The sequence below is a fragment of the Polyodon spathula genome, unplaced genomic scaffold (genome assembly GCF_017654505.1).
Source record: "Polyodon spathula isolate WHYD16114869_AA unplaced genomic scaffold, ASM1765450v1 scaffolds_766, whole genome shotgun sequence".
Classification (NCBI taxonomy): domain Eukaryota; kingdom Metazoa; phylum Chordata; class Actinopteri; order Acipenseriformes; family Polyodontidae; genus Polyodon; species Polyodon spathula.
In genome coordinates, this window is record NW_024472254.1 from 566,887 (window position 1) to 593,073 (window position 26,187).

The 26,187-nt window shown below is 43.0% G+C and overlaps 2 protein-coding genes across 4 annotated transcripts in view; one reads left to right on the top strand and one right to left on the bottom strand.

Moving 5' to 3' along the window:
- nlk2 (nemo-like kinase, type 2) overlaps positions 1-3,091 on the bottom strand; it is a 39,497-nt gene extending 36,406 nt beyond the window's left edge. For all 3 annotated transcript variants that reach the window (XM_041241309.1, XM_041241308.1, XM_041241310.1), the window contains exon 1: positions 2,072-3,091. In XM_041241309.1, coding sequence (XP_041097243.1) covers positions 2,072-2,535 — 464 coding nt within the window. In that variant the 5' untranslated portion in view covers positions 2,536-3,091. The remainder of the gene's footprint in view (positions 1-2,071) is intronic.
- Positions 3,092-14,798: 11,707 nt separating this feature from the next.
- Positions 14,799-18,763, top strand: lyrm9 (LYR motif containing 9). The gene is made up of 4 exons (XM_041241322.1): positions 14,799-14,882; positions 15,977-16,138; positions 16,475-16,567; positions 17,250-18,763. The coding sequence occupies exons 2-4, from the start codon at positions 16,013-16,015 to the stop codon at positions 17,262-17,264; spliced, it is 234 nt and encodes a 77-aa protein (XP_041097256.1). The 5' UTR covers positions 14,799-14,882; positions 15,977-16,012; the 3' UTR covers positions 17,265-18,763.
- Positions 18,764-26,187: the final 7,424 nt, after the last annotated feature.

Genomic DNA, 26,187 nt, shown 5'->3' on the forward strand with positions numbered 1-26,187 from the left:
GCGACAAGTCGCAATAATGAGTAACACACACTAACAAGTAACTGCTGCTCTGGCGTGAGTTGCCAGAAGATACTCCCATTTCAAAATCATTTCTATGGAAGATTTGCCAGTTCGATTTCACACCTTCTTACTAAAAACTTTGGAAGCGCTGCTTCAAACTAAATTAGATATAAATGCTAGCACACAGGCTTATGTTTTACAGCTCTCTCATAACTTACACCAGCTGTTACATATAAAAACACACATCTTTCCAGGGTTAGTAGCAGCACTGACTGAGTCAATTATTTGTCCTGGTATGAATAAAACCAGAAGCCTTTATGCTTGACGGTTTTCTAGTAACACTGCACAGAGCTGAAATATTTGAAAGAAATGTTGGAAGCATACCTACAGTAAGATTTGTTTAATGTCAATTCATGGCTGGCTCATCCTGAATACGTTAATGCACGTAGCTAACCTTACAAATTCAGATGCTACTGGCAATCAGGTTTTAACCCACAATGACCCATCTGTAGCACGTGCATTAAACAGTGCGCAACTCTCTATTCACCCTGCCCTAGTGCACACGCGATCCGCACCACTTTTCACAGCTTTACACTGCAGGTTAACACAGTCTGCTCAAGTGAACAGGGGAAAAACAACCTACAAGGTTTTTTTTTTTTTTTTTTTTTTTTTACTTTAACAGAACCCCCTTTAGCAAACTGTATGTTCTGGAAACCAAACTTAGAGGGGGCTTGGTTAATTAAATCAGATTCAAAAAGATGACATGCCGCCTCAAAGAAAAAAAACAACACACAATGTCTATCTAGGTCTCCACTTCTAAAGGGTCTATAAATAGCACAAAACCTACACAACTGTTTTTAGTCACAACTGATCTCCTAAACAATGAGCAATAGGAAGCGATTTCAAGAAAGGTCTGGCTAAGAACACAGCACAGCACTCTTGCCTAACACTGATAACGAGGTCCCTGCACTGACAGTCATGAGAACTAATGGCCCACATTACTGCACCAGCTTTTACCAGGCATGCTCGGTACTGTATCTCAATTCCAGCGCTTTCAAATCCAAGACACATGCATCCAACCAGGTCCTCACCTGTTCACAGAACACCTTTCGAACACAACTGCTGTTCTGCATATAAGTGTGTGCATGCTCTTTCTCTCTGTTCAGGTGGGTTTACACTAGACTGGGGTAACATTCCTTAACTTTCAAAATGACAGGATTTTAAAGCACTGCATCACCCTTGATGAAAAGAGTATTCATTTTAAGTAGAGTTCATTTGAACTCTGTCTCTTTGTAGTTTGACAGGTATAAGATATGAGTCAGTAAGAGGTGTTTTTTTTTTTTTTTTGTGAACGCTGCAGCTCCTCAATGTGTGTAGCAGGGCCCCTGCCAAAGCTTTCTCCAGAGCGACTCTCCTCTCAGCTCTGCTCCCTTCCTACCTCCCTATAAATAACTGCCTTGCCAGCGCTGCCAAACTGACATCATAATGCAGCAACTGCTAAAGCTGCTTAAAAAAAAATACAAAACAAAAGCACGAGTTTGCAACAAATTCTGAGAGAGAGAGCGAGAGAGAGAGAGAGAGAGAGAGAGAATTGCAATAAACAAAACAAAAAAATAAACAGATCTTGCTCAGGAAAAAAGAAACCGTACGGGACACCTTAAAGCCCAGGTGCTGGGCCAATTTCTTCTTTGCCCAAACCATTAAGAAAAAAGAAATCTGAAGGCATTCCAGCATTATTATTATTATTATTAATAATTAATAACAATTGAAAAGAAACAAACAGATAAGACAACTGGTCTTATCAAGTCAATTTATTATGACTTCCCAAAATTCCAATGCACTACAATAATAATAATAATAATAATAATAAATAATAATAATAATAATAAAAACTAATGGGCAACTTTATTACCCAGCACCAGTTCTGCTGTATTTTCTGCACGTCACTACTGTACTACAACAAGTGTCACTCAGACAACTGAGCAGCTTCACCATTTAAAACCAGAAACAACCACAGCAAATAAAACATAACTCTCCCCAGACACACTGGGGGCGCCCCGCTCCCACCTACCAGACCACTCCGAAGGCCCCGTACCCGATGGGTCTGTCGGGCTCGATGTCCAGGTGCTGCTGCTGCTGCAGGTGCTGCGCGTGTGGGTGATGCTGGTGCACCTTCACAGCCGCGGCCGCTGCAGCCTGCAGCTGAGCCGGGGCGACTGCCGCTGCGGGACCGGGAGCCTGACCCGGGGCCGGCGATGGGAAATACGGTTGCTGTTGGCCTGGATTTAGCATGACAGCTGCAGCAGCTGCGGCGGCGGCGGCCGCGGCCGCAGTAGAAGCGTGTTGCTGCACCGGGTGGACAGCGGCTGCCGAGCCGGGGTGCAGGTGGTGTTGACCGGGGTGGTGATGGTGGAGGTGGGGTGGAGGGAGGTGCGCAAGGTGGTGGGGGTGATGCGTTGCCACCGCCGAGGCGCCGCCGTTGTATGCAGCCATCATTTTTGCGGCATTGCTCGCCGCTGTTCCGCAAAGTGACATTCACAGACACACACCCAACAAGAACGCAACCTTTCTGATTGTATTGAACGAAGAACCCAAAAACAGAAGGGGGGGAGAGCGGAGCTGTCAAACGGTCATTCGGCTACCCACACATCAGACAGCAGAGAATTAAAAGTACAGATTAAATTAAAATGTACTTTCTTCAAAACAAAAAGCAGACCAATACTTTTGCCGAGGCAGAAATGACCCTCTCCCCCCACACAAGACGCGTTTGCACAGCCACCCTAGCACTGAAGCGCCCGCATTTTGGGAGACGAGGGTACCCTCTCCACATTTACACTTCACTTCGGATACTTCCCACCACAGCCTCCTCGGCGGAAAAAAAAAAAAAAAAAAAAAAGATTATACTTCACACGGAGAGAGGCACATCCGTCAATGCAATCGCCGCATGATAATTAGCGGTGGTTTAAATACTCTGCTCTGAGGCCAAGTCCCAACGCTACCGTCTCTCCATTAACAGCGACACTCCACTCCGCGACGCGACACGACACTCCACGACACTCCACTCCACTCCACGACACTCCACTCCACTCCACGACACTCCACTCCACTCCACTCCACGACACTCCACTCCACTCCACGACACTCCACTCCACTCCACGACACGACACTCCACTCCACGACTCCACGACACTCCACTCCGACACTCCACTCCACGACACGACACTCCACTCCACTCCGCGACAGTTGTCAGTGTTTGTTTGGGGTTGTTTTGATGTTTTTCGCTCAATAAAAATAAAGATGCCAGCGGAAAGGCCCGCGAGTGAACCAGCAGCAGTTCCTCAATCACAAACAGAAGAGCCGGCGAGCCCCCGTGTTGTTATCGCAGAGGCTGGCGTTTAATAACAACGCCACGAACTCGGGCAGTTTCCCAATAGAAACACAGCAATCCCCGCAACCCCCATCCCTCGCACTGCAAACCCGAAACGTGGTTCTGTTTCCTTTCCCCGGGAGCGAAGAAAATAGGAAACACGCTGTACTGCAGGCAACTTGTTCTCTTCCATCTGAGGCAGTTTGATTTGCGGTTTCTGTTTGTTTTGTTTTTCTTTCCAAAAAAAAAAAAAAGCCCCCAAAAAATTAAAAAAAAATAAATCAATAGATCGATAGATAGCTAGATAGCACCAGCCCGGCGATGATGCTTCAGCCGCGATATTAAACAGTCCCTGCGTCCCCCTCCCTCTCTCTCTCTGCCCGACCTCTTCACAGCGCCGCTCCAGACTGCGGCTCCGTTACACAGCCAGCCACACACGCAGCCTGAACCTCAGCGGCACCGCCCCTCCGGCCAGCTTTAAACCAATTGCTTTAGAGACGCGGCTACCGGCCACTGAGTGACAGGTCAATGTTTCCAATGAAGAGCGGGGTTAGAATCTGACGCCATTTCGGCTTTACCTGTGGGCAAATCTTCCATAGGGAACCGTGAGAAATTAGAGCCGAAATGGCCAACACTCAGATTTAGTTTCTCAACCCGGCGGGCCTAATCCAGCCAATCAAATCTCACTAGGGCGGGGGTTTGTTTTTTGTGTAATGATTGACATCGGCCATAACCAATGACTGTAACCCTATACGGGTGAACGGTTGCGCGGCATTTGGCTTGAAGTCCGACAGCTTCACCCGAAACTGCGGCGTTTCTGTGAGAAGTGCTTTTAGAAGAGGGGGCGTCCGGCCAGTTTGCCACTCATAGAGGTGGGACCTTCACACTGGACCATGTCAGGATGAAAGAATAAAGCCATCGGCAAGCACCAGACACGTGATCAGCCTGACGCGTTCTGTTTTGGTGTCTCGCTGCACTGCGGAATAGAGCCCCCTGCTGGTGGAAGAACACAAGCAACACCGGCAAACGCACAGCACTGGACCCGCTGATGATACCAAGGCAAGCATGCAGCTGCTGAGCCGACGGGGCAAAACACCCGGGACACGGGCTGTGCGCGCAAACGGCATGTTTCTCACAGACTGAGCCGATTAGTGTTGTTCAAATGCAGTTCCCGACGCCTCTTTTATAATGCGTGATGCACACAAGCTGCAGGTCGCTGTGTCCCAGCTGTGGGCAGTGCAAACACTGGGCTACACCTCCACTGGTGTCAGCGTTTTGAGTTCATTTGAACACACTGACAGGAGCTGTGCATTCCACATGCCTGCAGAGCGCTGTGCTTCTAAATCGCAATTGACAGCTTTAAGATTTTTCTCTCTGGGGCTCTTTTTTTTAATATGCTCTAAGTGCACAGTGTGCTTTAGTCTGATTCCAGCTGACAATGTGATATGCACTTCACGTGTATCAGGTGAATATATCACGCAGGGTCAGTGGGAAACTATACTGTATGTACAAGAGTGATTGCCTGCCATGGCTGGGCTGTGTAACTTAGCTGACAGGTAGACCTGCCCCCCTCCCCACCCCGGTGTGAGGACTGAGGGCTGGGGCAAGGAGGAATGGTGAGGGTGGCAGAGTGTTCTAGGTTGTCCAGTGCTGCATTATTTCCGGCTGCTGTCTGGGGATTAGACAGTTATAGAGTGCATAACAGCAGCATTGCAACAGGATTATGTCATCCTGAAACAAATGCATGTGTGTAGGGACACTCCTTGTGAAGATGCATTGAAATATTATATCTTAATGAAATAAACAGCAGCGATTAGTGATCGGAATTGGGCAGGACACAGCCTGCCACCTCGGCTTGTATGTAGGGCATAAAGCAGATGGTCGTGAGCATAAAATAAAGGGGGGTGGCTGGAGATTCCGAATGACCTACATTCCACACAGTTTTGCCCTATCTTATTCCACAGTGCAGGCTAAGCGATCAATCACTGCAATCCATTTTTTTTTTTGGAACTGGAGTTTTACAGAAGAGTGAAGAGAGAGATAAATAAAGACTGCCTCGTTTTTTCTGTTGATTAGCCTCCCATCTGGATGTTGCTGGCTCTTTTTGCTGAAAACATTGCTATTTATCTTGTAAAATGCAATACAATGGGTGCAAAAACATCAATAAAAAAGACGGCATCATCTTGCACAGATCCAGAGGAGATCATCTTGCACAGATCCAGAGGAGATCATATTGCACAGATCCAGAGGAGATCATATTGCACAGATCCAGAGGGGATCATATTGCACAGATCCAGGAGGAGATCATATTGCACAGATCCAGAGGAGATCCTGAGGAGAGCCAGAGGCCTGTTATTTTGGATAAAATAAATGACTGTATAGTATGTTTGCATAAACTTGGCAAGTTAACAAATGATTTTTGCTGTCACATTTCACCTAATCTTATAAGAGCTGATAGACTGCAACAATGCATAAAACTGGCATATGTCATATTCAGGCCCCTACAGCAGCACTGCAGATTTCCTGTGGATTTGACTTTCTGAAAAAGAGATTCAGCAGGTAGCATCACACACGCACACTCACACGCACGCACCAAGGAATCCCTGAATTCTTCACTGGAAAACTGATAATCCGAGCGTGTTCAGCGAGGTTGTAATTACCAGCTGCACCAGAACCTCTATCAGACTCTATTTCAGACTCAACTTGTTTTTTGTTTTTGTTTGTTTGTTTTTTGCTTGTTGAAAAGGAAATGGTCAGGTTGGAGAGGTCACTACTTTTTCAAATTAAAATGTTTAATTATTTGAAGGTATGTAGTTTAAAGGGGTATATTATCATCGTGTCTTTTCCCGTTTCTCTAAATAGTTTTTTATGTTTTACTTCTTCCTTTTACCTGTAAAGCGGTTTGAGGCGATTTATCGCAACAGGCTCTATATAATAAATAAATATTTGTTGATTTATTGATATGGAGAACAAACGCAAACAGCACCGCATTTTAATGCAGAACTCAAGCACTCTCAAAGCACATGAAGCACCTACTCTGTGAGCAAACGAAAGCAGCTGGAGGAGGAGAGATTCCCTCCAGTGTTTGTGGTAACATCAGCCGTTAGCTTTCGCCTTTGTGTGACAAATCTCATTAGATCCGTGCAGAAACAATGCCTGCAGGCAACAGCGAGGCCAGTCGAAGCATCACAGGACAGCGGCTTGTCTCTGTCTGAATCACTCATTGACAGCAATACCCTTCTTTTGGTGCCTGTTAGATGTACCATAAACATTCTCCTCCAATGTTTTTTTTTTTTTTGTAATCATTTTGTAGATTGCATTTTCTTTTAATTTATTAATTATTGTTATTGATTTTGCAAATAGAGGGGTTGCAATATTTAATCGTGTTTTTTTTTTTTTTAAATACATGGACTAATTATTTAAAAATATGACGAATATTAACATGAGGAAAGTTAAGGTAACCCAAATCAATAATGCCCAAATTGTGTATATGCAATTAAAAAAACAAAAAAAACAAAAACAGATTTATTTCAGCTCCTCGTCGTGTTGTACATTCAGCAGTCCTGTTTTGGTTTTGTTTTTTTCTTCCTTCTTCAATCTGGTTTGCTGCAGAATGCTGTTTCCCTTTGAATCAGATAAGAGCCCAATGACAGACGGCTAGTTTACACATCAAAGCACTGAAGCACCAAGTCCACTGGCCTCACTGCCCTGTGCTCTGAAGAGCTCTGTCAGCTCTGCCCAGTGTATATAAGTCCATGGGTTTTCTTTCCTTTGTTCCTGTTTGGTATATCAGATTCAGATTCAAACCAGGCGTGCCCTTTACGAAGTCTGAAACAAATAAAAACGACGGTTTCAAAATCGTGAGCCTCTTCTCTTTGTGCTTCCCCTGCGTGCTGCATGTAAATGGAACAGTGCATTCAAAGTTATTGAGAGAGACACCTGTGATGGGTGGCCGAGCTAGATGCCTTCATGAAAACTGAACTTCAAAGGATTCAAATGAAAATGCAGATTATAGCTTTGAATAGTTTTGCATAATAATACGTCTTTACTTTGCCTGCAGAGGCTGTTAGAGCATAACTAATCAAATACAAATACAGAACAGTCTGGCGGTGCACTAATCCTGTCTTGCGAGTTAATATTGCCAGCGCAGTGTATGCTGAACAGACATCGAGGATGGAAACAGTTTCACGCCGTTTGCAATGATCCAGAGCGGCTCTTATTGCAACGAATCACATGCTGTGGTTTGTTCTGTGTAAAGTCTGTGCTCAGGAGTTGGTGTTTGTTTTAGTTGTCTGTTATCGGCAGATGCAACGTGTATTAATATGAAGTGCCAGCACCATATGGGACAAAATAAAAACAAACATGAGCAATTCAGAATGTTGCATGAAAGCAAAAAAAAAAAAAAGGCGGGGGGGGGTTCCAGCAACACCAGACTTCATTATTTGCTTGTCTGTCGGCTGTGATGTGGGTGTAACACACAGCTAGGGAGGTTAATAGGGTTTGCTGTCTCTCTATTCCAGCACTCTGCCAGTAAAGTGTTAATTGCGGTATTGAAAACGCGTTGGAAATGCGAGCTGGAGTGCAAGGTAATCTTCCGCAGTCAGCAGGTAGCTGCACTGGGGAGAAAGCTCGGGAATAAATAATTGATTAAGGAAGGATGCAGCCACAGCATAGCTCAGCAGGGTGTCCCTCCCTCCCCTCACTGCACTGCCCAGCACAGCCCAGCATAGTGCAGCAGAGTGTCACTCCCTCCCCTCACTGCACTGCCCAGCACAGCCCAGCATAGCTCAGCAGGGTGTCACTCCCTCCCCTCACTGCACTGCCCAGCACAGCTCAGCATAGTTCAGCAGGGTGTCCCTCCCTCCCCTCACTGCACTGCCCAGCACAGCCCAGCATAGTGCACCAGGGTGTCCCTCACTGCACTGCCCAGCACAGCCCAGCATAGTTCAGCAGGTTGTCCCTCATTGCACTGCCCAGCACAGCACACCCTGCACCGCACGGGGAATTACCAGGGTGCCCATACACCCAGCAGCGCCCTGCCAGCACTGTGCTCATACACACCTTTACACCCCATACAAACATTTCACAAAGAAGTTAACAAGAACAATAAGACCTGCCAATCTTCTAGGGGGTGGGGTTACAGGTGAACAACCATATGATCTCTATTATCTAGTATAATTATCTATTATTATGATTAAAAACCATATGATCTCTATTATCTTCATATATAATATTTCAATTGAAATATTGTTTTATGCACAGGGCAGTACAAGTTGTTTGTTTCCTTTTTTTGACCTCTGCACTAACGCATGCCACCGGTTAGCTGTGTAAAACATGGTGCAGCCCTCCTAGAGGTGTCCCATAGTGTAGCAGAGCAAGGGTAAGCACAGTGACAGCATGGTAAGCATTGCAAAGCACAGAGAGCATGGTAAAGCATGGGTAAGCATTGCAAAGCACAGAGAGCATGGTAAAGCATGGGTAAGTATTGCAAAGCACAGAGAGCATGGTAAAGCATGGGTAAGTATTGCAAAGCACAGAGAGCATGGTAAAGCATGGGTAAGCATTGTAAAGCACAGAGAGGTTTGGCAAAGCAATGGGTTTGGCTGTTTTTACAGACTGGTAGCCAATTGGATGTTCAGCTACAATTGTAAATAAATGAAATCTTGTCATTAGAAATGTCTCCTCCTCCTCTCTGTGTTGAGCACATGAAAGGGTTTGAATACACAATTCAAATGACTGATGTCTTTGTTTTCCTCTGAACTCGACTCTAATCAATGCTAAACAGGGCTTGAGAAGACCAGCGGTCCTCTGATCACAACTCAAATGGACCAGCACTATCTGCACAACACTGCCTTTATCTGTAAGGAGCAAGCCTTTACACGTGGGGATTGTGCTGCTCCTCTGTCCGGAATAGGCAATCATCTGAACTCATGATGAATGAAGTGAGACTCCACGCAAATACTCCGAGCAGCCAGGTTAGTGTCTTTCATATCAGTCATTGTCTCAGCTTCGGGGATCAATCAGAAATGAGTCTTTAACATTATCTGATAAATTATTATTATAGGAAAAAACGAAAAGTATTGTTGATGCTGGTGTGTACCTAACAGGCCTGTACACTACTGTTGTACTCTACTTATTTTGCACATCTTGTTTATTACTGCCACCTACAGGCTGACATGTGAAGTGCATCCCTTATTATTCCCGCGGCAGTAATCCATCACTTCCATTGCTAGAGCAGCCTACAGTACTGAAGACACGCCTAGAATAAAGCGTCCCTGGTTTGCCATATAGGTTTCCCTATATACCATGCTTTCGCTGCGCTTTATTACACTTTGCTAATCTACTATGGGAAACGTGTAGCAGGGTAATGTACTGTATAATACCTGCAGCTAAACTCTGTTTAAACCACAGCAAGCTCCTCCCCTACACGTCCCCTGCCGACCTCACGCGTCTCCTTGACAACAGCGCCACCTGCAGGTAACCCGCACCCGCCGCCTCGGTTAGTCGTCACTGTTACCGATTCATTGCTGCTGCTGTTAAATATTCATTACTTGTAATGAAACTCCTCCTAGCGAGTGATGATGAGTTACTGTAGCGATCTCGGTTCCCGCAGGCAGGCGCATCACACAGTGTAAGACCCGTACTTGCCTCGACCAGAGAATGGTAAGGCCGTATGAACTGTAAAGATACAGTGGTCTGCATACAGAAAGCGTCCCTGTTGAGATGTAATTACAGCTCTCAGTCACCAGGTGCCACTGTTGCTCCAGTAGAAATTGGTTTCTTGTTCAACCACAGAAAAACAGAATTTAAAAGCGAAAACTCAAGCAATACTTCTATAAACGAACAGAGGGATAGATACATTACATAAGTACGTTGTTTGTAGATACAGACAGACAGACACTTGTAGGCACACTGTGTGCATGAAGCCGGTGAGCCTCAACAAGCCCCCGCGCATGCAGCCAACACTGCCCTGGGCGAAGTGCTTCCCTGGTCCTCAGGCAGGCTGTGTGCTGCCCAGGCTCGGTGCAGGATTGCAGCTGGGGGGGTAGTGCCTGGGTTTACACTGGGACTGAGCTGCTGGACGTGCCCCCTTTACTACTTCATTGTTTTCAATACACAATGGTAATGTGTAAGTCAGATGTCAAAGAAGGAATGTGTCTTTTCTTTTTTTCTTTCTTTCTTTCTTTCTTTCTATGTGATTAAATGTCAAGGAAGTCACAGTTGATGTAAAACAAACAAAATTGTATTAGGTAATGACAGGAATATGAGGCAATGCGTTGATTTCCCGTAACTAGCTTTGTGTCAGTTTTGTTTTTGTACTCTGGGCAGACACCAAAGTGCTTTTATGATAATGAATGACTTATCACCTTATTAAAATTTAACAAAATGATACACATGTGCAATTACACCTGCTCAAATTTCTCAATAAAAAAAACAGCCCTTATTTTTTACTCCAGTACCTCTTCATGACGGGGGATCAAGGATGGCTTCTTGCTCTTCTCCAAGGCAGGGTCAATCCACAGTGCTCCGAGACCCCTCGGGGGGCTTTGGGCAGGCCTGGGTACCTCTGTCACAGCTGCAGAGAGCTGGCATCATTCCTGAACTGCCTGTCCACGAGCTCTCCAGGAAGAACTCCTCTGCGCGCCATAAGGAAGTCAGTTCAAGATCAGTGCGAACCATGACTCTGCATGTGAGTCACTGATTTTTATTATACTGACAGGGCTATTTATAGAGACCCAAGCCCTATACCCAACTCTGAGCAAAGTCTTCATTATTTCTAGATATCCACTGAGTGTGTTTAGCATTGTCCACTTTCTGAATGCACAAGTGTTACCCCACTACAGCTGGATTAATTCAAGTGATAACTATATAGGGCGCTTGACCAACTGACTGGCACAGGAATATCACAGCTGAGTATCTCCTGCACGTCCTCTGAGTTCTGAAGTCATTCAGTTTGAATTCAGCCCCCTACTAATTCATAGATTGAATTACTCATATTCATTCCATGTTCCCTTGTAACCAATAGTGTTGCTCACATATATAAGACATGCATTCATGTTCCCACCAGGGGATTGTGAGCCGTGTTCATGAGGTCAATATCATTGGTTACAAAGACAAATCACTGTTATGAAATAAAGAATGAATCATGACTACTGTCAATGTGAACATGACTGGAGTGTATATTATAGCGGTGTGTGTTTGCAGTTCATGCAAAATGAAACAGAGAAATAAGTGATTGCTTCAGAAAACACATGAAACTTGTAGGTAGAATGCGTGGGTGTGGGACTGATGTGTTTGGAGTGGAACAGGGAAGAGAGGTTTTTAAGTTAGTGACTCACTGTGAATGGCTTGTTTTGTTATGAAGCAGATGGAGGTAAAAGGTAAAACAAAATCCTATTATTATTATTATTAATAATAATAATAATAATAATAATAATAATAATAATAATAATAATAATAGTAAATGTTTTTTTAATTTAATATGTTTTTAATTGTTTTAGGTCTCATCTGAAGGACGGAGCACAAGGAGGTGAAGTGACTTGCTCAGGGTACACACAGGGAGTCAGTGGCTGGGCTGGGATTTGAAGCCCCTTTGTTTTCCAGCCACTGAACCACCGACCCTAGTGTCAATAAGTTAAACGTATTGTAAAAGTTCCAATAAGCAACCCCGCAATACTGGGATTGTATTTCAAGACACAAAGAGCTGTCTGTTATTGATTGCTTCCACTTTGTAAGAATGGCAATGTGAAAGATACCAGGCCTGACTGCTGTGCGACTGTTCCACTGCAGGTTCTCAGATATAGCTGGAGCAGGTCTCCAGACCTCCAGCCTCTGTGAATGGAGATGAACACCTGAGCCCTGGCCATATATATATATATCTGACAAGTAACTTAAATGAGGGCAGGAACATGCTGACTGTTTATAAAGACTAGGACTGTTTTGTACCTGCAGGAGTTTCATGTTTTTATGCGATTAGCTATTTTTATGCTGCAAATCACATGTTTTTGTTGATCTTTACTGTTTAATTATTTCAGTTTATTCCCAGACACACCTGAACATGCTGGAGGGGAGTCCCAGGTCCTCACTGAAGGAACACATCCATTCATTTGCCAGCCGGGATTGTTAAAGGCGATACCCGGAACCATTTATCAGGAAAGAGATCAAGGTGTTTAGGTTAATGCAGGAACAGAGCGGTCCGAAAATTGACCTGAGCATTTAATCTCACTTGTTTCCTTCATCTTGTTCTTAATGTAAATATGCCTTGTTGTATGTGGTGTGAGCGCTTGAAAGCACTAGTGAGATATTGAGTCAGGGCAGAGCTACAATGTGCTGGTTATCAGATGAAAGAAAATGTGCTGGTAATGTTTAACAAGTTTGTGTGCTGGTAATGTGTGCTGGTAGTGTTTAACAAGTTTGCTGGACGTGACTTTGGCTTAAGCAGAACTGCTTAGGTATAGAATGGTGATAAAGCAGGTGCAAGAAAACATGGGAAAGGTGAAATATGATAAACAACTAACCACAGGAATCTTGTAGAACACAGTAGCTTGTGGTCGAATGGAGTAACAGCTGAATAAATCATTTCAACGTTTTGTTTTTGTTTCAAAACGGTTATTATCTCAAGTTGATACAGATAACCCATTATACTGTAGAATGGCGCTGCTTGTTGGAAACACTGTAAGGTCACTGCTGCTGGAGGTCAGCTGCTTGCAGAAGCATGCTGGATTGTTTTGCTTTACTCTAGTTAACCACACTCTGCTTTTCCGAATTCAGCCCAGTTTTTGGGATGTTCTGCTCGTACAGATGACAGCCCAGTTTTTCAGTCATGCTCAGTTTACCATAAAAATGTGCACCACAGTATTAATTCATAAAGATATCCCTTTTACTGCTGACCAAGTAATCACTGACTCTAACGGAAGGTGTGTGATCATGACAGGCAGTCTTTGAGCCGACATCTACGCTCCCAACTACTATACTCAGTCAGAGTACTTCCCACTCCATCGGGGAGCAAGGCAAGGCTGCCCTCTTTCCCCAGTAGTGTTTGCTGTTGCTACTGAACCTCTGTCTATCTCTCTGCGTCTCTCTCAAGGATTTGAAGGAATCATACGAGGAGATCAAAAGCACAAAGTATCTTTATATGCAGATTAACTCCCCCTGTGTATGTATATATATATATATATATATATATATATATATATATATATATATATATATATATATATATATATATATATATATTTCGTATATATGGAGAAAGTCCTCTTTCACTTTCTGGGTTTTTAAAAGACCATTGCCCTTCAACTTCAAATAAACATTCCTTATCTATTCCTGATTCCTAAACTACCTATGGATAGTGTTTAAACAGTTGGACTATGCAAATATTTTTACACGATTACACCTAGTGAGAGATTACAGACAGTCTCGTGCAAAGTAATGTGTAACAATGTGCCCCTCAACCATTTACTGCACAGTCTTTCCTACTAGGAAACATTTACACTGGCCATTAGTGTTAAGCACAGGAGTGATGGACGTGACACAAGTTAATTGTATCAGCCTCTAATGTCAGGCCTCGGCCGTCCAATCACCATTTTTTTTTTTTTTTTTTTTTTTTTGCATGGGTCGTAGCCATGACTACAGGTCATGACTCTATATAATTGGTTTAGGGCTAGGATGAGTGGGACGTGTAATATTATAATTACAACGACCCCTCACAGACGCCATGTTTCAGCTGAGTTTACTGCGGATTCAAATTGATACATAAAGACAAGGCTGACTACTACTGTACCAGCATCGGATCTTTGTATTTTCTTATTGTGATTTTTAATGACATATTGTTTTTATGTTTTTTTTTTTCTTTTTTGAAAATGTTTCTTCTCATGAGATTGACGGATGCAAAACTAAATACCTGTTTCTGATGCCTAACTAGAAGTTGGTTTATTATTATTATTATTATTATTATTATTATTATTATTATTATTATTATTATTATCATCTGACTTTTATTTGTTTCTTGTATTCTAGTTTTGAAAATAAATAAATAAATAAATATACTTCTATCACACGCAGGGTATATTTTTGTAAAATACCATGCATCGTAAAACCCTGAGATAAACTAATGTATCCTGTAATTAAACTGTAACCGTGTGCATCATATATATTTGCAATTAAAACAAATCACACGAACGATTATAGATACTGCGTATGCGATTTGAAAGGGGAAGAAACAAATCCTGCATCACACTATACAGTAATTTAAATAAAGTCATAGTCACACATTGTTTGTTATTTAAGTACAAAAATACCATACTATATTTTTGTTTTCTCTGTAACTGATCACAATGTTAAAACACCTGCCCATGCGTGGTGACATCATTTTCCACCGACAGACAAGGACCAATCACAACGCGAGACTGTAATGCGGTTCCCAAACACCGGGGCTGTGTCGTCATCACCCCTCAGTGGCGGGGCTGAGAAGTGTGACCCGGTCTGACAAAGCGGTGCAGGGAAACTCAAGGGGGTGAGAGAGCTGAACCCGTTTCACAGAGCATTGCGCTGCGGGGTTTGATGTTCGCAGCTGCTGGCAATGCTAAATCACATTCACAATGTGCAGGGATATGTCGGCGCTTGTGCAACAGCAGCCAGACTGACTGTAGCCGGCAGGGATACAGACAAGTGTGCAGTGTCGGGTGTGTTCTCAATGATAAACAAACGACCACACCCCGAGATCGGTGCAGCCCTGCAGAAATGTGTATATATATATATATAAAATCACGAAATGTTTGTTGCATGCAAAATATTTTATTCAGCTTCGTTAGAAATGGCGAGTGCTCCGTTGATTTCGCAGTGGAGTCGGTATTATTTAAAGTACACACCAAAACAACGTGCGTGTGCGAGTAGGAGCGGTTTTTGTTTGTTAGTGTTTTCCCGTCTCCAGCACAGTTGTAATCATGTTCGACATGTTGTATAACCTCATTTATTCGACATTGGTTAAAGTTGTTTGTGACAATCGGATAACATTGTGTTGATAAACTAGTGCATTTACTCTGTACTGTAGCGGAGCAGAAGACACTGCTGAGGATTGTAAAAACAGTTCTCGATGGCACTTTTTTTAGAAATGGATTTTTATTTAAAATAAACATTTGTATAATAGACCTGCAGTTCAGGTACACGAAGGTTCTTGAAGAATGATTTAAGGATGTACTGTAAACTGTATACGTTCAGAGCAAAACCATTGAAAGGCGACACTTTTTGGCAGTCATGCGCATATGAATTTAAAACGCCAAAAAGCAGAAGTTTTCAGCGCGTTCACAGCCTCTAACAATGGCGCCAGTAGTGATTCCACCCACTGAATCATGGGCTAGCGCGATTACTTGTCCTGTCCTTCTTTTGACTGCCCTGGGAATAATGTTCCAAATCTGGACTGGAATATTTCAAACCGCAGGCTGCTGGTCCCGCTGCACATTTTTGTAATCTCTTCTTTATACAGTTGCTGTTTTGATCAGGTGCTAATTGGATTCAGAGGGATTGCAAGCACAGTTGTAACATGTAAAGAAAACATTGAAAACTGCCTGCTCTTTTAAACAGTGTGTGGGTGTGTGTGTGTTTGAACAGGTGTGCTTGTTCCCTGGTCCCTCTGGTTTAGTGGCGATGCCTCCCTTGCCTGGGGCTGAGATGGTGCGGACCCCTCTGCAGCTCTATCGTTACCTGCTCCGGTGCTGCAGACAGCTTCCATCAGCAAGCATGCAGCAGCATTACAAGCATGCAGCGAGACAGGTGAGGGCTGACCAGCAAGACCCCTGCAAGGGTGTGTTTTTGTAAAAGCTATCTCCACAATTTTTGAATGCCAAAAAATTGCAATTTGGCACTGTGGCGTTTCAAGTGAACAGCGGCAGAAAGACTGTGTTCTTCACACTTTTTGCACCAAGGGAATCGGCCTCTGTAAAAAAAAAAAAAAAAAAAGTTTATCTGCTCTGCTTATCTTTTATATATATATATATATATATATATATATATATATATATATATATATATATATATATATATATATTCCCTCGGAAATTGAGTGTATGATTGAGTGTGTAAAGCGATGTGTATCCTTTAACTCCCCAGAGTTACAATGCTCATGGAGACGAAGACGATCCTCAGAGAATTCAGCAAATCATTAAACGGGCCATTGAGGATGCTGACTGGATAATGGACAAGGTAGGGGCAGCTTGATCTTAAAATACACATAGTTGGAAATGATGTAATGAACCATGCGTTGAATGCTTTGACTCACCAGGCAGGCTGTTGCAAAATTTGGGCAAATTTAGAGGAAAGGCTTTTTTATTTCATCATCATTTTAGTAACAAGATCCCTATGAGGAAGTCTCTTCATGCCTAATTATTTCATGGTTTCGTTGCATCAGGCGAATCGCCAAATTCTCGACTCACCACTGTTGGAAAGCAGTAAGCTGACAGTTTTAAGACTTTTATAATCCTGCAACTAGTCGATCAGGCTTGTACTTGAGTGTACTCTGTTTTGTGTGAAAATGAAGTCACTTCTTTTTGTTTCATATATAAGCCCATGCACCCTCATGGCTACTGGGGAGTGCTAATGGGGGCTCTTTGTAAGTTTGCATTGCTATACAACAGCGTGCCAAGTTGTGATTGTAAAACTCATAGAAGAGCACATTAAAGTCTTCTAGGTGGATTTCTTAATCAAATCTTTTCTAAAATCGCCCCCCACTTCCAAATACAATCACGTGCACTGATTGGCAACATGTACAGTGTGGATGCCCTGCATTGTATTTCTTTGTTAGTCACTGCCTGCTGTTGCCACAGAAGAGAAATCAGAGTGGCTCTCTTAGAGAAGCGTCACTTTTCCATCGTTTTGTCTTTTACAGTATAAGAAAAAATAGCCGACCGAAGACCCTGAAAAGAGATGAGGAATCTGTCAAACTGTTCAGCATGGGGAGCTGTAGCTTTACAGCGAGGGAGCTGTGAGGACCTGCGTATCCAAACAGGGTTTCACTGTGGAAGAAGGCTGAAGGCGCTGGACATGCCCTGTCCTGTTGCTGCACACTCAGGGACGTTGCGTCTCCTTGGACGATCCAAAGATCCCTCCAGCCCTCCATCACGAATCATCTGTAGTCAATACAGAGTACTGGTTAATGTCGCTGTAACTAATGTGCTCTGTTTTTAGTCTGTACAAAACTATGTGCTGATCCGTGGGTTATTGCATGTATTGTGATTAGATTTCTGCTTTTAAAAGTGCTCTGATTCACTCATATAAAAAAGGCGCAGTGACACCCCAATCCGAGCTGTGGACCTGCTTATCCGTTGTATTGAAGGCACAAGGTTTGAGGTTATGTCAATCCAACACCCTGATATTTGGTGTGGCTCTTACACAGCTGACTGGCATTATCAGTGTTTGAGCCTCTTGTTTTCTTTGGGAAATGTGTAGGGAATAAACTATGCCTTGCTGTTGGATTCCTGCCTGGCTAGTGAGACATTGAATCATTCGCCCAATGACTAAAGCCTTGCTTATAGTTTTCAAACATGAGCCAAAGCTGGTTTATTGGCTGCTTCTCAAACCCTGATGAAGTTTTCTCAAAAACATGATATTGTCTACTGTAACACACAGCATATCACAGAGCAACGTACACCAGTTTGTATTGTTGACTTCTCCGCCTAGAGATTTTGATGCTTGAAAGCATGCCAGCTAATAAAGGATGTTCTGAACAGTGGATCATATTGTCTGAAGAACAGTGTTGCATACTCCCCTTCCAGGGTGTTCTGTGGCTCAGTAAACATCTTTGCATTAGCAAGACCAACTAGACTGGGTTTCTTTAGGTACTGCTTAAAAACAAGAACTGTATTCAGTAGAATACTGAACTCTACTATACTTCACATCAATAACAGGTGGCGAATGCTCAGGCTTAAAAAGTCAGTTGGTCGACACACTGAATGAGAAGAAGAATATGCCCCCTTCTTGCCTTCATCAGCATTGTCTACTTGTCTGAGGTCATGCAAGTCATGTACCGCACGGTATATTTTTTTGTTCACAGTTCTGTTATTTTCGTGGGTTTCTTAATGCGTTGGATTTCAAGCACCAGTTTCCCAGTTCAGTTCTTTTCCGTTGACCCAAGCTGTCATTCTGTGCTTGCAGGCGTTTCTGACTTTGCTTAATATCCTGTGCTTGCATTTCTTCAGTAAATATGAATCTGGCGTGGAAGCAAAGTGCTTCTGCTAACTGCAGCCTCTTCCTGTAAACGCTGGCATACCAGTCACTGTGTTTTGCTTTTGTGATGCCATTATAGTTACAATGACACTACAAGGCAACACAAACAACTGCACATATGAACATTTTTAGGTTGGGCAGGGTGTCCTCAGCTCACTGCGCACCAGCGCTCCCTGTGGTCTGGCCAGGCACCTGCAGTCCTCCATCACTGTAGCTCCTGGGTAGCTGCACGGTGAGCCTGCAGTGTGAAAAGATGCGGGCAGCTGACAGCACACACTTCAGAGGACAGCATGTGTTCGTCTTCACCACTCCCGTGTCAGCTCAGGGGTGGTAGCGGTGGGCTTAGCATAAAAACAATAATTAGACATTACTAAATTGGGGACAACTAAATTTATATTTAAAAAAATAAATGAATAAATAAATAGTCAAATGACAAATAAATGCGTAATCAAAACTGATCGATCAAATAATTACAATTAATTGTAATGAATTCTGAATTGCACAGTTACACTTGTAACTGACCCCAAGTCTGTTGTGGTTTTTAGAGTTATTTTTAAGTTAATTACATTTTCCTGTAAAATGTAAACTGACACAGTCTAAACAAAGTCTTCCAGTAAAGGGGCATGACTTGCATTTAAACAAAAAGAAAGCTTGTGAGTTCCTGCTTCAGGTGCAGTCCTGAAGATTCCTGCTGCTTCCTGCTCATTGCACTTTGCATCCAAGGACTCTCAACACACACGGTTTACAGTTCAGTGAATGTGTTTTAAATGTGCTCCTGCATGTTGATTTAAGAAACACCTTGTTTAATGTGCGTATTTCATCTTTATCTTGCCTTATAGATATTATCATGGTATATTTACAGGACACAGTAAACGTGATGTTTCCTATGCTGTTCTGCGTTGGCTTAACAGTGCATAACCTTTATTTTTTCATATGATGCTTTGCAATGTTTGCCTTGCATGCACTCTGCTCTGCTAACACTTAGCAATGCTTTTACAAAGGAATACCTGGTCAATCCTGTGGGTTCACTTTGCTTTGAACAGCCAAGACTCTGGGATCAAGATGCAAGGTTAGCTACATTGTAGTCTACCAAAATATTTGATCTCTGGGAACAACATGTTGAAATAATTTAACACAGGATATATAGTAATGGGGGTCCCAAAAGTTGAAAACTGAAAGAGAATCTCTTCTTATTGTAGATTTATGTAAACCAGTGTAATTAGGAACTTATCAAATGATCAAATCTCCATCAGAGAGTGGCTGCATTAATAAATAAATATAGATAGGAGGAAGAGAAAATGATTCACCAGTCAACAATGTGTGTCAGAAACCAGTTTGCTGGGAGCGTTTGTGGAGGGGAGATGGGTAGAGCCGGTAAGGAAGCTGCAAATATTTGATGATTTCCTTATTTTCCTCATCAGCCAGAGGAGGTGGTGTTGTGATTGACATGCTTTTCTAATGGGAGTAAAACAAAACAGTCATTCAGTTGTTTCAACCGTAAATTACAAAAGACGGCACTTACAGACACCCTCCGAGACGTCAGCGATTGCTCCGTGTTCATCACCCAGACTGCACTAGAGAAGGAGAACTGGATCTTCACAGATTGTAGCGAACCCCTGTTGAACACCACTGGTGTAATATATCAGGGGTACACATGATCCGGAGCCCCTGAATTACTAACCAGCTCCGCCTCCTTCCAGGTTTCAGTCATGGAATCATGCAATGACGCCTGTCCAACCTGACGGACCAGGGTAAACGAAGATTGGTTCCCCCAAATATTTGTACCCCCAGGGAAATTCATATTTGTCGCTCCCCCCCCAACATGCAGGTTTGTGATTTGTCAATGGGTCCTGTCAGAGGGGACTGGGTGGGGCACGTTTAGGGTCAGGGAAAGTGGACTTAAAACGAAGGTTTCAGTTGAAAGTGATTGGATATAGACACATATGCAAAGAAAGACTGCTTTGTTACAAAAAAATAAGTGGTTAGAAATGTTTGGAAGGGGAATCGATCGGTTCCTTGAGGGAACATACTGTATATTCTCTGACACAGATGTGTGCAATATATCTCTCTGTTGCAAATTGATTTTCGGTCACAATGGATAAGGCTGAAGATTCTCCCCCTATCCCACCTCACCACACCCCATTTATCCTATGAAACAGCAGTTCTAAATTTAGATTCAGCATTCCCCTTGTCTCTCCCTTTCTATTTTTTTTTTCCATGGGAAATTCCTAACCTTTTCCCATATTACTTTACTTTGGAAAGAAATGAACCCCACCCCACACTACAAGCTGGCAAAGGGCCCCTCACATCTTTGATCCTAAGCCCATGTGTTCCCTGGTGCCCACAAGGAATTCATTTTGGGTTTGTGTTGATTCCAGCGATGATGTTTGGCACAGTTACAGTGTTACATCACCAGCTATCCCCTCGCCGTTAATTCAGATGTGGTTTGTTGTGGGTTTTTTTTGTGAGAGCTGGGAAAAGACACTGCCAAAGAGGCAGCTTCAGCATGTGCGTGCTCATTAAACACAGCTTTCACTGCGCCTGCAGTGCTTTCAAATCCCATTGGTAGACTCGAGTGGTGTACTCGGCTTCTAAACCAAAAGAGCTGTGTCGGGGAGCTCGGTGAGACGGGACAGAGCTCAAGAGCCATTCAAACTCATTGAAACCCCCAGCTCGCTTTCTCCATGGGTGGCACCAGTATAACTCACTTAAACAAACTGAAATTCTAATTTAACATTAGCCCCTTGTCGTGTGGGTATTGAGAATTATGCTTGTGTGCCGCTACACCCTAGCTTTCAGTGTATGTGTATTAATATATATATATATATATATATATATATATATATATATATATATACACACACACACACACACACACACACACACACACGCATATATATATATATATATATATATATATATATATATATATATATATATATATATATATATATAGTTACCCTGCCTGTTCCCAAGAGTTACATTATTGAAGAAGAATATCACTGATTCATTGATTACTTTGTCTAGTCACCTGATTTCTTGTTCTACAGGTGAAACCTTTGTCTGAATCTCAATAATGCAGTTTTGTCAAGGAAACATCCAACAGCTAAATGACAGCCAAGGGAAAACCCAGAACTATCAGTCCAAAAGGAAAGTCTTGAAAACAAAGGACCGTAATTATCTTCCTAGGCACAAGGTCTCTTTTTTCAATCTGCGTTTCCATGAAAAAGTACCTAGTCCACAATCCATTCGGGAAGAAACACTTTCCGCAGGTTTTGTTAGGGTCACTAAGCAAGTTAAAGAGGGTTAAAATGACACAGTCTTTATTGTGTTTACTGTCCCTTTGCATGTGTGCCATGTGTGCCACCATTCTTACTCCAGTATAGTTTTTGTGTGGATTCTTATTTATTTATTTTTTTATTTTTTTATAGTAATCTGCTTTCACTGGAGTTCCATAGCTGTGTGGGCAAGATGAGTATCAATTGATCTTTTGTTTCCAAAGGGTACCCTGAACAGTAAGCTATGTGACTAATATGCCACAGTGCTGAAATATAGCTAATGAAATAACAATGCCTTTGTTCATAGCCGTGATATTTAAAAACATCTTCGATTTTGAAATCACTGTCCACACTGTGCCGTCGAATTCCCTGTCAGAGTGAAAGGAGACACAGTGTTATGAGAGCCACTCGCTCGGAAACGAGAGCCAGCTCTGTCTGCACGTAGCTCTCATACCAGTAACTCAATAGTGTTTTAAATTCTTCTTTACCCACAAACAAAGAGATAGGCAATGCCTCAAATAAAGAGCATCAGGTATCTGCTAAAGAAACAAAAGGACACTATTAACAAAGCAGGAAGGATCTGACACAAATTTCCACTCGTTTTGTGAGCAACATCATCATTTTGCAGTGTGTGTGTGTGTGCGTGTGCGTGTGTTTGTTTTGTTAACTGTTAATTATTTAATCGTGCAATCACAAGTTAAAAATCTGTCCACAGGTAGAAACAACAACAACTTTAAGGGGATCCATCTCTTATTCGTTTTTATAACTGCGCTAAAGAAGATTAGGAACACATAGCTTTGGTCCTTACTGATGTAAACAGGAACGTCTTGAGCAAAGCAAAGCAAAGCAGCTGATGGAGTGTGCCTGCCGTGTGTGGGAGGCACGATATTATGCAAACCACAATGGCATCACATTGGGTATAATAGCGAAACTATTTCAAAACAGGAATCCAGCACTTTTTCCAGTCCTTGTTTTTTTTTCAGTAGTTCATGAAATTGTGCAGGATTAACAACGCTGTGGGAGCTTAAGCAGAAACCCCTGGTAAAGTCCCTACAGCGATCCAAAATCCAACACTGTGGAAAACTGCATCAGACCATTTCCCCGGGATGAGCCCAATCACGGAACAACATTACCAGCATGCCACTGAAGTGCACCGCTTTCAGAAGTTTGCTGTGCAGTCACCAGGTTGCAACAAAGTCATTTTTAGTTTGCTTTATGACTGGGTTGGGTTGAATAAGCCTTCACTGTTGATTTAAACACAGGTTTTGGGTTTCGTTCTGACTATCAAGCCCAGAAAGTCATGGATTTACAAGCTTTCTTTCCTTTAGATTTTCAACCTAATGGAAAGCGTGACTCCGCGTATTGGTCCAGGTTCTCATGCAGCTTCCATTCAGAGTTTAGGTTGAGTCGGTTTGTGTAGATTATCATTCTGTGTTGCTTTCTCAATAGGGAGCACTGTTCACGTAGTTTCAATGCCATGATTTCTGAATGTTATTTGTTGTGTGTCAGTTTGTACAGGGTTTGTGTTTATCACACAGTTGATAACTTTCTTTGTAAGTTTGCGCTTTCTAAACCCTTTGATTATTGAATAATTGTTTACAGCAGGCTGGTATAATGTTATATAATAACACCATATCCATGTCACCAGACATCCCCCTGGGCGGGTTTTTAAACTGGTGGCAACCAGCAACAAGCTTATACAAACACCCACAAGTAGTTTAGTGTGGTTTATGACTCTGGTGTTACTAATCGGATAATTGCTGTATAATGGTTGCAGAAAAAGGCCAAAAAATGTGGCTAATTATACAGCAATCATGCGTGTATTATAAAGCCGCTGAATGTGTCAGTTTCTAAACAGCTGTGCCTTCCCCAGTGTATTGTGAGGGTATGTCGGGGTGCAGCTGCACGTCGGAGTGGAAGAACAGCTTGTCAGTCAATACCAGCAGTGGGTGACACAAAAAAATAAACTAAAACACAAAAGGTACTGGCCCTTTAAAACAGGGTCAGGCATTACACTGCCCAAGGAGGCAGGTATCACATGACCAGGACAGCGCGCGCACACACAGACAACCACTGTCCTGAGCTCAGTTCAATCCAGCAGTCAATTCTGTGCTTAAAGGCAAGCGACCAATTTAGCCTGACCACGTTGTCACATGGTTTCTGGGAGCCCTGAGCTGGGACAGTTTGCAGTAATGCCAGCCCACGGGGTTTTGGTCTGAATCGAGGGCTGTCAGCAGGAAGCTAAAGGGAAAAAGTTGCCTGATTCAGGGCAAAAGTTTTTATCAAACACTGAGGACCTGTAAAAGTATAACAGACTATGGAATATTCGTTGCTGTCCTGCTCTGCCATTGCGATGGCTAGCCGAAAGAAAGCCTTCCAATGCTCAGTGATACATTTAGAGGTAAATCTTCTAATAGCTCCAAGCCTTTTAAAAGTTTCCACATAGAAAAAGCATGGCAAAGTGAAATAAAGCAAAGTGAAAGCATGGCAAAGTGAAAGCATGGCAAAGTGGAATAAAGCACAGTGAAAGCATGGCAAAGTGAATAGCATGGCAAAGTGGAATACAGCACAGTGAAAGCAGTGAAAGCATGAAAGCAAAGTGTAATACAGCACAGTGAAAGCATGGCAAAGGGGAATACAGCACAGTGAAAGCATGGCAAAGGGGAATAAAGCACAGTGAAAGCATGGCAAAGGGGAATAAAGCACAGTGAAAGCATGGCAAAGTGGAATAAAGCACAGTGAAAGCATGGCAAAGTGGAATACAGCACAGTGAAAGCATGGCAAAGTGGAATAAAGCACAGTGAAAGCATGGCAAAGGGGAATAAAGCACAGTGAAAGCATGGCAAAGGGGAATAAAGCACAGTGAAAGCATGGCAAAGGGGAATACAGCACAGTGAAAGCATGGCAAAGTGGAATACAGCACAGTGAAAGCATGGCAAAGTGGAATACAGCACAGTGAAAGCATGGCAAAGGGGAATACAGCACAGTGAAAGCATGGCAAAGTGGAATACAGCACAGTGAAAGCATGGCAAAGTGGAATACAGCACAGTGAAAGCATGGCAAAGTGGAATACAGCACAGTGAAAGCATGGCAAAGTGTAATACAGCACAGTGAAAGCATGGCAAAGTGTAATACAGCACAGTGAAAGCATGGCAAAGTGTAATACAGCACAGTGAAAGCATGGCAAAGTGTAATACAGCACAGTGAAAGCATGGCAAAGTGTAATACAGCACAGTGAAAGCATGGCAAAGTGGAATACAGCACAGTGAAAGCATGGCAAAGTGTAATACAGCACAGTGAAAGCATGGCAAAGTGTAATACAGCACAGTGAAAGCATGGCAAAGTGGAATACAGCACAGTGAAAGCATGGCAAAGTGGAATAAAGCACAGTGAAAGCATGGCAAAGGGGAATACAGCACAGTGAAAGCAAAGGCAAAGCACAGTGAAATAAAGCACAGTGAAAGCATGGCAAAGGGGAATACAGCACAGTGAAAGCATGGCAAAGGGGAATAAAGCACAGTGAAAGCATGGCAAAGGGGAATACAGCACAGTGAAAGCATGGCAAAGTGGAATACAGCACAGTGAAAGCATGGCAAAGGGGAATAAAGCACAGTGAAAGCATGGCAAAGGGGAATACAGCACAGTGAAAGCATGGCAAAGTACAGCACAGTGAAAGCATAAAAGCACAGTGAAAGCATGGCAAAGGGGAATAAAGCACAGTGAAAGCATGGCAAAGGGGAATAAAGCACAAAGTGAAAGCAGTGAAAGCACAGTGAAAGCAAAAAGTGTAATAAAGCACAGTGAAAGCATGGCAAAGTGGAATAAAGCACAGTGAAAGCATGGCAAAGTGGAATAAAGCACAGTGAAAGCATGGCAAAGTGGAATACAGCACAGTGAAAGCATGGCAAAGGGGAATACAGCACAGTGAAAGCATGGCAAAGGGGAATAAAGCACAGTGAAAGCATGGCAAAGTGGAATACAGCACAGTGAAAGCATGGCAAAGTGTAATACAGCACAGTGAAAGCATGGCAAAGTGGAATACAGCACAGTGAAAGCATGGCAAGGTGTAATAAAGCACAGTGAAAGCATGGCAAAGGGTAATACAGCACAGTGAAAGCATGGCAAGGTGTAATACAGCACAGTGAAAGCATGGCAAGGTGTAATACAGCACAGTGAAAGCATGGCAAGGTGTAATACAGCACAGTGAAAGCATGGCAAAGTGTAATACAGCACAGTGAAAGCATGGCAAAGGGGAATACAGCACAGTGAAAGCATGGCAAGGTGTAATACAGCACAGTGAAAGCATGGCAAGGTGTAATACAG